The following is a 12463-nucleotide window of genomic DNA, read 5'->3' on the forward strand; positions in this document are numbered from 1 at the left end:
ACCTAGTTAGTTGCTGCAAGAAGAGCACACAGACTGACTACAAACAACAGCATGACAAAGTAGCAACAATGGTGCATTGGAATATCTGCAAGAAATACCATTTGCCTGCAAGCAAGAACTCGTGGGACCACAAAATAGACAAAGTCATAGAAAATGAAGCTAAAGTGTGCTGGGACTTTAGAATTCAAACAGACAAGCACCTGCCACATAACACCCCAGACTTAACAATTGTTGATAAGAAAGACAAAGAAGTCTAGATAGTGGACATACCTGGAGACAGCAGAATAGAAGAGAAAGAACTGGAAAAAATCACAAGATACAAAGACCTGCAAATAGAAGTAGAATGACTGTGGCAAAAGAAAGCAAAGATAGTGCCAATAGTAATAGGCGCCTCGGGCGCAATCCCAAAACATCTGGAGCACCACTTGAACACCATCAGCTTTGACAAAATCAACATCAGTCAATTGCAAAAGGCAGCTTTACTTGGAACAGCTGACATCCTGCAGCAATACCTTTAACACCATCAAGCTAGAGCATCTGCCTATCCCAGGTCCTTGGGAAGGACTCGTTAGGTGGATAAAAATGCCAAATCCAGTCTTAACATCTGGCTGACTCTGCAACCAACAACAATAATAATCTTTCATCAGCTGTATTTGCCAAGAGCCGAAGGGGGTAGAGGATTCCTACAGGTGAAACAAACTGTGGAGGAAAAAAAACATGGCTTGAATGACTTTGAAGTCATTGAAGGAAGTCAATCAAGGAAAGCTTTTGAAAACAACAAAGGTGAAGGCTGAGTATAGAAAAGAAACAATCAAAAACCAATTTGTTAATTGGAAGAACAAGCCAATGCATGGTCAATACTTGAAGGATATAGAAGGAAAAAGCCGATAAAAAGGCTGAGCTGAGTGTTAAAGAATCAGGAGTGTTAAAGAAAGAAACTGAAGGCTTTATTTGAACGGCTCAAGAACAAGGTTTGTGAATTAATTACATGAAAGTGAAAATTCATCATGTAACAAACAACAGTAAATGTCGCCTTTGTAGTGAAAAGGATGAAACGATTGACTATTTGATCAGTGGCTGCAGCAAAATTTCACAAACTGACTATAAGCAGCGTCATGACTAAGTTGCAAAATTATTCATTGGAAGCTTTGCCAGAGGTTTGGATTTGAATGTAGCAAGAACCACTGGAACCATCGAGGTTTTGGAAAATGAGCAGGTTAAGATCTTACAGAACTTTAAAATCCAAATAGACAGGCATCTTGTTTATAACATGCCTGATATAACGGTCATTGAAAAGAAGAAAGTCTGGTTCACTGATGTTGCTGTACCTAGTGACGCTAGGATCACGAAATATTGGGACTTGCAGATCGAAGTTGAATGCTTGTGGAAAAAGAAATCTGCTGTTATACCAATTGTGACTGGAGCCCTTGGAGCAATACCTAAAGGACTCCTGCAATATTTGGAAATTTTGAATTTATCAGACCTGAACACTCTAATTTTACAAAAAAAAAAACCCTGCTTGGAACTGCCTATATCCTCAGACTCTACTTAATCATTCTTAGGTCCTTGGTTAGGACTTGAATTATTAAGTTTTCACTAGTCTTTGACTGTGAATCTAATTGTAGATTACCCATAATATGATGATGATGATGATGATGATGATGATGATGATGATGTAATAAAATCCTCTAGTTACTTTTTGGAGATGTAAAGATGTTGCACCACATCATTACAGAGTTTACAGGCATGTTTATACCCTTCGTTACGGCAAAGAAATAGCCAAGACAAGCAAAGGGATCCTTAAAGATCATACGTCATGTCAAATCATATCACACCTCCCTAAACTTTTTCTCCACGAATCTGAGCAAGTAGCATGTTTAGAACCTACCTTTTAGAGGCAAAACTGAGTAAGTAACTAGTTCAACCACAGTCCTATTCTGATGTCACTCTTTTTCATCTCTTTCCCAGTCATGAGCTTTCATCATGGTAGGGCTTTGGAACACAGGTCCAACCCCCCATTCCAGAGATTGATCAGAAAGGCCCTCAAACACAGAGCTGGCTTACCACATTTTAAATAAATGACTATGCATCATTATGCACATTACAGGAGATGGGGGCAGGGGAATTCAGTTTATTAGATTGAAAGGGGAGGATCCCAATATTGTCATACCAACTGCACCTAATGAGGTTTATGTTAGTCATGACTAATTTAAAAACCATTGATTTCACTGGATTTAAGTATGATTAGGTATGACCCACTCTATCATCTATAATTATCTAAGTGGCTTTTGATTTCCTGGGGCATTATTAAAGACTTCGCTTTTCTCACAGTCTGAAGTTATTGTGCAGAAGCTTCTTTGCAATCCTTAGAGGAAATATCTTCCTCTGACTGACAACTGCAGCCCATGAAACTTTGGAAGAGAATGTCTCCCAATGTGCTAGTTGGCCTTAGGTACATTTTTCCTTCATGTAGTATGACTCTTGGAGGAATCCTTTCCACAAGGATTAGTTTGTAGAAAACAACAACCACCAATATCATGGGACTCGTGTTTGCTGGAGCAGTGGACATATTCTCAAACATCTGAGCCAATGGCTGCCAAGGGTTTCTTGCTGCAGCCTTTTATAGGGAAAAGTTGGTAAAGGGAACAAACTTTGCATCATGGCAGCTTCCATATCCTTATGGAAGAACCCCATTTTCTTTATGGAAGAAACCCAGGTAAGCTGACAAAGCCTAGGATTTCCTTAGGCTATGTTTGAAATCTCTGTTGTAACACAACCAACTTCCTTAGAAGTTAGAAATTATGGGGTGTGTGTCTTAGCCTGTATGGCCATTCCTTCAAATCAGGAATCAATTTATGGTCCAAATTCTGAATAACCTCTATATTAAACATACTCAGATGTACAAAGAGAAACCCTAAACCTAACCATAATTCCTCCAACATCTTACAGTGCAAAGTTACATGACAAGATTGCCCTCAAAGATTTTTGCTCTTTTCTTCAATTGATTTGGATTACTCACTGCTTCCACTTGCAAGTGACACATTAGACTGTTTCAGTGAAGGGTCTCCATACGCCTCCAGATCAAGTTCCTCCTTACTCCCAGTTTCATAGTCCTCCTTTGAGAGGGAAAGAGTTAAACACTTATAAAAATGCATGTTAATATTCACTTAATAAGCAATTCAGACCACAAACTTTGATGCTGACTAAACAGTAATTATATCTTCCCCAAAGTTCAAGGCGTGTTTCCAAGATTCACGTGCAAGTAGAAGTAACATATTTTCTCTCTCACCTGAGATGCCATTCCCTCTTGGCTTCTGGTCCCTCTTTTGCGTCCTTCTTGTTCTCTTCCTAATTCTCAGCCTGGGGATAACATGCCCTGGTCGGCTGGTTCAGTTTGAAATGCAGAACAAAGACAAAAGTTAGGAGGTTAGAAACATGAATGCATCCTTACCTTCAAGGAAACCTTAGAACAGATTGCTTGCAATATTTTTCATGTCAGACCACACAAAACTGACATACTGAGATGTCTTGTGGAAGTAAATAGAGGCAGAAAACCAGAACCACTTTAGTAACAGTCCCTTGTGACTCCTACGGCGATCATTACACATTGTTATTGTTTCTATGCCCTGCAATGAATATAACCAACCGTAAACTATTTTAATTCAATTTCTGGTTGCTTCCAGATGGGCCTTTTCTTGTCAACTGCTACTCTTCATTCATTTTTACAGTAGATGCAGATAACAGCATTATCAGCCCATTGCATTCTGGAATTTTCTCTGTTGTTCTCCCAGCTAAGCAATTTTTAATAGCAAAATTTATTTGCACCAGCCTCTCTCATTACATTCAAACATAGATATGTGTATGTTCAAGCTTTAAAGAAAGCATATATTTAACATGTCAGCCACCATTAACATAAAACTTATGCATAATAATATCACTTTCTCAAGAGAACAGAATTAGTATTCTGAGATTAAAATCTTTTCCCCTAAATTCCAGATATGCAGGTACTAGTTATGATTATTCAGTGGCCAAAGATGGACCACCAATAGATGTTTCTTCCTTATTATTATTTAAAATATTCTGTATCTGAGCTTTGGTGGTCTTTTTTCTTTTCTAACAACTACCTCTCTTAAAAGAAAAGTTATCATCCATACGTATCGATGATATTCAGTGATAGATTGCTTTAAAGCAACATATGAAAGAATATTTATCTGTCTATTGCATATTCCAGGATAATTTGCTGTCTGAAATGTATTGAACTGAGCAACTTTGTGACAACTGTACATAGCAACAGATTTGGTTTGCTCTCTACTTGATAAACCCAGGCTGACCCTGATCACCAAATCCTTCCAAAAGAATTGCAATTCTATTAATATAGTAAATTAGAGGTGTATGCATGTACACACGCCCACACACACACCCATGCATATACCAAGTCTCAGATATAGCTCAGGGCCCCTCCAAAAGTTGCAGTTGTGAATGTACCAGAAATGAAAAAAAATAAAATACATGCTGAGCAATCAGGGTAACTCTATTTAATTGATTAATGTTACATTTAAACAAAATAGAATTGAGTTTTTTTCCAGGCTTCAGCTTAGAAAAAATCGTGTCTTCTTGTATAAACACGAGAGAAAGGAAGACATTTATAGAAGATATTATGACACCAGCATGTTTATTTTAAATGCATTCCAAATAACCCCTAGCTGAGAATTTTCACCGCCTTCAATGCACAGAGTTGAAAGAAACCTATTGTGGTTTGTGACATGCAGTTCTAATAATGGTTCACTTTGCTGTTAGAAAGCGAACACGGGAGCAGTTACCTCTTTTCTATATCCCTTTTGCAACACTAGGGGGCGCTGTGGTAAGAACCGATGAATCTGGGGTGTGGTGCTTAGCAGGCTGACACAATTGCTTTATAATATACTTAATCAGGAGACGGACATGTCTTAGTGATGCCCCATTCTCCTCCCAGTGCAACACATTCCAAGCTCATTTATTTTTCCCCTCTTGGTTAAACTGCTAAGGTGTTATTCATGTTTTTTGTCTCTTGGAAGACAAAATAGATCATAACATACTCCTTGACAAACTTTTTTCACATTACTGTACCATTGCACAAATGGTGCTCCTCACTTCACTTCTGCAACTACAGTTGCATTCATTTTAGGCACAGGAAACAATGGTTCCTGGCAGAACTGGTACCAATGTTAAGTTTTGCAGTGTGGACTTTAAGATGTGTGGACTTGAAGTCCCAGAAATGCCCAGCCAGCATGGCTGGCTGGGGAATTCTGGGACTTGAAGTCCACACACCTTACAGATACTAAGGTTGAGAAACATTGCTCTGCACCATAGAAGCTCATTCAGCTATATGTTCAGTATATTTCTTTCCCGCTCTGAAAGCCAGCATCATCCAATAGGACAGGTTTCCCCAAGCAGGTGCCCTCCATCTATTTCTCAGAAAGCCCAGGCAGCATGGCTTCTGGTGTGCAATAACTGTACAAGATTTGAGTGTCAGCATTCAAGAGATGTTTTACTATGTTGGAAAAGGGGCAAATGGCACCAGGAGTTCTGGTCCTGCCTTAGGCATGAAAAACCACCTGGGTGACTGGGTCAGTCACTCTCTCTCAGCCCAGCTCACCTCACAGGGTTGTTGTGGGAAAAAGAGAAGGAGGAAGGAGTATTAAGTATGTTCACCACCTTGAGTTATTTATAAAAATAATAAAGGTGAGATAAAAAATCTTTTAAAAAATGGAAAGTGCAATTTTCCTTCTCCCTTCCCCAGAATCTAAAAACTTTTACCAACTAAGAGCTTTTAATTAAAAGTTCATTGTGACTTTCTCATGACCTCGATCACTGCATTTATCAATATAGGCAATAAACTTTGTAGGGAGTCTTTCCCTGGCAATTTAAATTCTCATTTTCTTTTAAGAAACAACAACAGAGAGATGGAAGCTCTGTAGGCAGAAATGTGTATTGAGTTGCATTCAGCAATTTGTGGTTTTAAATAATTGCTGATTTGACATTACAAACAATTCAGTGAGTCCAGACTAAGTTAATAGAGTTTTGTGGCATCACACCACAGATAAACATTATCTTTCTCTGCAGTGCAAGTTAGGCTGGACCTCATTAAGTTGCAAGAGATTGGCAGCAATGTCTCAACTTCTCCTGTGAAGCAGAAACCCTTTTTACTGTCGATGTGCAACTAAAAGGCTGAATCATTATATGTTGGAGATGCTTTAGAGAAGCCTTTCCAAACCTAACATTCTTTGGATGTGTTAGATCACAAATGCCTATAATCTACAGCCACTGTGTTCATTGGTTTATTATGTTGGGTGAATCAAGCCTTTGCATTTCATAAAACAAAGTTTATGCCTTAGTGTGATAAGAGAACCCAATCAACTATGGCTTATTCAACCAACTGAGACAGGTAAAAACTATGTCTTAGTATGATGTGTGAACTAGTGCTATGAATTCAATAACTCTGCAGACTTTCTCATTTGGGATCCCACGTAGATTGGAAGACAGGTCCTTGGAACTTGAGTACAGTCTAATATCTGTATGAGCTGGTGGCTGATTCCCAGCCATTTTATAGTGCAAAGTCCATTTACAACCATAAAAGTATAATGCTGGAATAGCCCATTTATGCCATCACACCCAATTCAGTGCAGGAATTCAAATTAAAGCATCCTGAAAAAGTGTCTGTCTAGCTTCTGCTTGAATATATCCAGTGAAAGGGAAGCCCTTCACCTGTCCAGATAATTTATCCTCTTATTCTATAAACGATCACAACTGGAATATAATTTTCATCTTCATTGCCTTTGCACCATTCCTGCAATCTAATTAATCAGTTAATACATAGATGGAATTAAGAGCATCTTCTTAAGTAAATCCGTGATATCCTGTCTCTGTCTCTGTCTCTGTCTCTGTCATCCATTATATGAAGAAATATGAAAAACTGGAAATCAGAATGTTTATATTATAAGAACTAATTATTAGATATCGCTATTTCAACATAATCATTATTAAATGCAGCAGAAGTACTGAACAATCCCAGTCCTATCATCTGAGAAACAATATTGCCAAAAATATAAAAAAGCACTATTCAAATAGGACAGAATTAACAGAGATTTATTATGTCCAAGACACTAGACCTTGGAGTACCCAAATCAATCTAATTAGTAATAGGTTTGGATGAAATTAAAGAATCAATGTCTTCCTACAGGGTATTCTTTTTGGCTTCTAAAATTCATTGTCACAAGATGTGGGAATGGCAGGTGGTTTATATGGCTTTGGAAATGGTTGGCACATTCATAGAAGACAGGTGCATCAATAGCGTTTACCCATTATAACTTTGAATGGATCTGCCCCCCCCCCCAATATATATTGCTTCTGAGAGACAGGAGAAAATATGTTAGATAGCTCATCTTGAATAGCTTATCTTTATTGTCCACAGACACATTCCCAGATTTGATGGACCCTTCATCTTCTCCAGAAATTTAATTTGATATTTTTATTAAAATACTTTTGAGAACAGACAACCTTCATACAAACTCATCATACTCCTCAGCTATCTTCAAACTTCCACAAAATATAATTTAATTACAGAGAGTATTCTTTCTATTCATGGTTAGAAACTTTTGTTTCCCTCATTTTATAAGCCAGAAGGATGAAAACTATGTTTTAAGCATTTTATAAACCCAACGGTAGGTATGGGTTTTATGATAGGGATAATTCCTTTAAAAGATCAAAATGTTAAAAAGAATAAAAGTATAGCAACCAAAAGCAAACTGGAATGAGTTTGCACAAAGTAGATCACTTTGCCTCACAGCTCAGGTATTTCTAGGAAATAGAAGCTATCTGCAGCTATCATCAATACATATATTTCAAGGCAAAGATCAAATAACTGATGATAAAAAGCTCAGAGGTGGCCCTCTGTAGCTCCTATAGATTTGCTTTGTCCCTCCAGCTGTCTTAGGATTAATATTATTAGTAGTATTCCAATCAACTCACTCAGCGTCTATTAGTATTCCAGTCATCCCCACCCAGCATGACACAATGGTGGGAGTGGTGGGAGATGTAGCCCAACCTGAATGAGTTGGGAAGGGCCTAAATCTTCCACCACTGGTATTTTTGGAGCTACAAGGTTCCTCAAAAGACTAACCAGATAGGGTTCCTTCACTCCTTGCTTCCAGATTCTATTCCTTCCTTAATTATTGCCCTTCAGTCATCTATTATGGTTTCTGTCCACATCCTGAGCATCTTTCATTGACTCATAGAAACTCAACTGATAGTATAAAATTCACTCACCTATATGCTTGCAGGGTATTCTTGATGGAAGGGCAACACAAGTCTAAGCCACGTAGCTTTTTGTTGCTCTGTGGAACCCCTGTCTTCTTGGTAGTTTCCACCAGTCCACAAGAGACAGTAATGAGATGACAGCATTCTCCAGAGGTGCTTCTAAGTCCTGACTCATGGTTAGTTCTTTAATCTTGTCCTACCACCTGGCATTTGAGATGCTCCTGGATGTTCTAGATTCTACCTTTTTTCCAAGGGCCAGTAAACAACATTATCTTGCATTACCATGTGGTGTAATCTCCCTGCTAACCATCTGTGTCCCCTTGAATTTTCATGGCACGCCCCTCCCACCTTACTACCACTGGTTATACCAACATTAGAAATTATTGTAAGTGTTGAGCAAGACCCAGCAAGTCTACCTCTCTTCCCATAACAAGTCATGTTAGTTTTTCAACTTCATATCTTCCAGAGAATTCCCTATTCTAGTTGTAATGGGATGGGGGAAGAAGGGAGAGTGCCTGCCAAATGTTGTAGCTCCCTTTTTGGTGAAAGGTTTACCAGGAAAGTACCCCATTGGTATCTTTCAGGGAATATGGGAAGAAAGACAAGGATGGGTCATGAACCATATCTCTCTGGATCTCATTAACTTTGGATGAACTCTCATGGGTGCAATTTGCAGAGCTATTCTTTAAATAATATGAAGCAACATTCTCCTCGAAAGCAGAAACTATTCCATCAGAGCCTATATACACAAGATCTGTCACATAAATGCATAAGTGCATAAATAACATTCATGTTATAAGCATATCAGGAACTCTGCATTAGAATAAGACGTAATTACTCATATAGAAAAGCTAAGTGGGGGTAAATAGAGGAACCTTCTGGTTCCAATAATTTTGTGATTTGTTATAATATCCAATCTATATATCCATGATGAAGAGTGCAGATCCTTCCTTCTGAAGCAGCAGCTATTTAGTGATCCAGCATGGACTGGATCCTTCAAAATTGTTTTGGCTCTCCAGCCACTTAGAATGAATTAGGAGGTTTTTACAGAAGCTAAAAACTGAGAGTGTAAAATATGTAGAGACACGAGCGGGTTTTGAACTGGCTGTATTGGGTAACTGAGAAAATGCCAAATTACTCTCCCCGAACATGGCACTCTCTGGATGGAAATGTAACTTCCAGACTTTCAGCTAGCATCCATGCTAAGTGAAAACATTGGGGATTGCAGTCCCAATCCATTCTCCCAATCCAGGTTGGGGGAGCTAGTTTAAAGAAGGGGCATGCAATCTTTCTCTAGAGGAAGGCTGTAATGTCCCTTCAAGGGCCTACACTCTAAAAGAGCCAAGGACAACATCTACATTTTATTTAACTGAGTGCAAATTTATGTTTAGTTATATTAAATTAATAAAATACACTTAGACTATGTTGCGTGAGACACTAAGAGATACATTAAGTCAATAACCATGTGCACGCCACACCTGTTTATGTGTGTACATTTGCGTGTGTGTGTGTATGAGCGTCTGTGTTTTTTCCATGTCTTTTTTCTCCACAGTGCAGGGTGTTGCTCCCTGTGAAACGTGCAGCTCTTTCCCTGACCTTTGCAGGTTCCTGGGTTGCAGTGCACACCAGCGTGGAGCACCGGAAATTGAACTTTGCGTTCTTCATTTGACAAAGAATCCTACTTCCAGACATCCAAGATAGAATCTAAAATAGATTTCAATGACATATTAAAACAGAAACCTCAAAGAGTTATTAAAGTTAACATAGCAGAACACTTGTTAACCAAAGTTTACATTTTAGCATGTTGTGTGCAGATGTCCTTAATATTACTCCCCATGTAGTTAATAATCCCCTCTCAAATTAAAAAAGTATAATTCATCTTTAAAGCATAAAAAAAGCTCAAGGATCTTTCTTCAGGCTTTGGAGCCAGGTGTATTCCTGGTCAAATATTTCAGGATGTAACCGCTGAATTTTGCATATGATGATTTCTTCTGACACAGCTGTTGTGGTTTGACAGTTTTATGGAGACAATGATGAGGCCCAGGAATCAGAGTGGGTGGCACTGAATATCAGATTGACTGAACTACTGTACTCAATACATTGTTTGGCAGAAGACTACTTTAACTTCTATTCAGCTGAAAGGCATTTCTTCAGACCTTTAGCAGTGTTTCTGAGAAAGCAAACAAGGACTTTGCATGAGTGCCATTGGAGGGTTTTAAAATATACCAAGGAAATTGAGCCAATCAAATTTTCCTTGTGGTATTTGAAAAAAACCCCTACAGAATGACACTTAGGCACCTGGTAGCTTGTAAGTGGATGAGTTTGGGTGGTGCTCCTAGCTGCCTTTTACAGTGGATAGGGCTTTACGATTAGGCCTATCTCAGAGCATGCCCCTCCCTCAGTAACTGCTTTATCTCTCAGTAGACAGCCAGGTCTAGCAGGAGCAAGTATCCTCCCTGGCTGCTTCTCCCTTGCTTCTCTGCAACATTGTTGGCACCAATAATCCCTGAATTGGGGTACTGCCATGGGTTAATTTGTAAAAAGGGAGGGGGGAGGGAGGATAATTTCCAAATCTTGAAACTGCAGTTATTGTAAGATTATCATTCCCGTGACCATGACTGGGAAGTACCGTAGGTGCAGAATCTTTGCTACAGAAGAAGGTTGACAGTTAGTGCACAGTGGCTGCAAGAAAAAGACTTTGAGGCCCAGGCTGTTATGAATCCCAGGTTGCGTTAAGGAAAGGAAACACCAATATTAGTTCTAGTGATCCAGTTCTCACAATTATCCCATCTAACCCCAGTAATCCAGTTCTTGCTCACTGTGAATGCGAGGGTAGCCAGTTTTAACTTCAGCCCATTTCTGTTGTGGCATCTTCAATGGTAGCTTGATGTGGAGATACTTAACAGGAAACAATGCGTATTGCTTCCATACAATGTTTTAAACAAACTGCTGTTCAAAGCGCTGGAACAGGTCAGTTGATTTTTCCACTAAGTTGGCAACTTAAGTTGCCTTGCTTTATCTAGAACGATACAGCTGACAAAAGCAGAATCCCTCCCTACATCTGAGGGGACAGATTATTTCCTTATTCTCCTCTACAAGAAATGGTGTTATACCAATGCCAACCTGTAGAGAGCAGGAGATAAGAATATATAGTATATAGGCATCTATGCAGGTTTACAGGAAATAGCCTAGCCTAGATTTTTACAAAGAAAATAAATAATCAAGGTCAAAGAAAAATATCTCTGTGTTAAAATGCAGACCTAGGAAAATATTTTGCAGCTCATAAGCTAATTGCTGGACAATAAATGTAAAGCAAATTAACATATACTTTTTTTTAATCTGACAAGTGTTTCCAATTTTTTTTTCATCTGGGGCGCATCACAGTGTTGTGGTCCTGGCTTTAATGCAGCCAACAGATAAACTCAAAGGAATGGATGAAGAAAGCCTCTCACTTAACCAAAGACCTCTTTATAAAAGCATCAAATTAGTATACTCCATAAATGTAACTCATTCTGTTTGAAATGGGTAAATGACCTTTTCACCTAGAGGTTCTGCTTTTCAGAAGCAGACAATATGAACAAAAGGTAGCTTTAAAGACTTGGGATGTGTAATGTGAGAGTACAGCAACTCCCATTATCCATATGTTAGCTATGCTGTGTTAGGGCTGGTGGAAATTGGAGTTCAATGACCTACCAAGAGCCAAATGTGGCCCATCCCTAATTTACAAGAATCTTTATTAATGTTCCTTAATGATCTGAGAGTGCCACCTTAACAATGATAAAGTTCTCAGAGAGTGTCTCCTTGGTGAAGCAGTCTCTGCATGCATTGAAACAACAGATGTCCATAAACACTGTAGGAGTTGGAATGGATGGTAACAGTGACCTGAGGGCAGAGAACTTTGCAGTTCTGATCAACCTTCTTGAGAAGAAGCCCACTCTTACTATCCTTTGGTTCAAGACAGAGCTGGTCATGTTTTCAGGGCACTTTTAGTTTGTACAACATAAGTTGTGCTCTTCAAGATGAGCTGAATCCTCGGGGATTCATGTCCATGTAGTTTCCTTGGCAACAATATGGAAAATAGTTTGCTGTTGCCTTCTTCCAGGATGTTTTTCTCAACTACCCTGTCTAGCCTACAGCCCTAATATCCCCAATATTCCCTCATCTGAGT

At 38.9% G+C, this 12463-nt stretch overlaps 1 protein-coding gene across 1 annotated transcript in view; it reads right to left on the reverse strand.

The window, feature by feature from the left end:
- SLC4A1 (solute carrier family 4 member 1 (Diego blood group)) overlaps positions 1-9910 on the reverse strand; it is a 63904-nt gene extending 53994 nt beyond the window's left edge. The window contains exons 1-4 of the mRNA XM_007425338.4: positions 9892-9910; positions 8305-8387; positions 3290-3384; positions 3020-3116 (exon numbers count right to left, since the gene is read on the reverse strand). Coding sequence (XP_007425400.2) covers positions 3020-3116; positions 3290-3301 — 109 coding nt within the window. The 5' untranslated portion in view covers positions 3302-3384; positions 8305-8387; positions 9892-9910. The remainder of the gene's footprint in view (positions 1-3019; positions 3117-3289; positions 3385-8304; positions 8388-9891) is intronic.
- Positions 9911-12463: the final 2553 nt, after the last annotated feature.

This window comes from Python bivittatus, unplaced genomic scaffold, assembly GCF_059951505.1.
Source record: "Python bivittatus isolate LINGU-HERP-01145 unplaced genomic scaffold, Pbiv_v1 ctg000410_np1212, whole genome shotgun sequence".
Lineage (NCBI taxonomy): Eukaryota > Metazoa > Chordata > Lepidosauria > Squamata > Pythonidae > Python > Python bivittatus.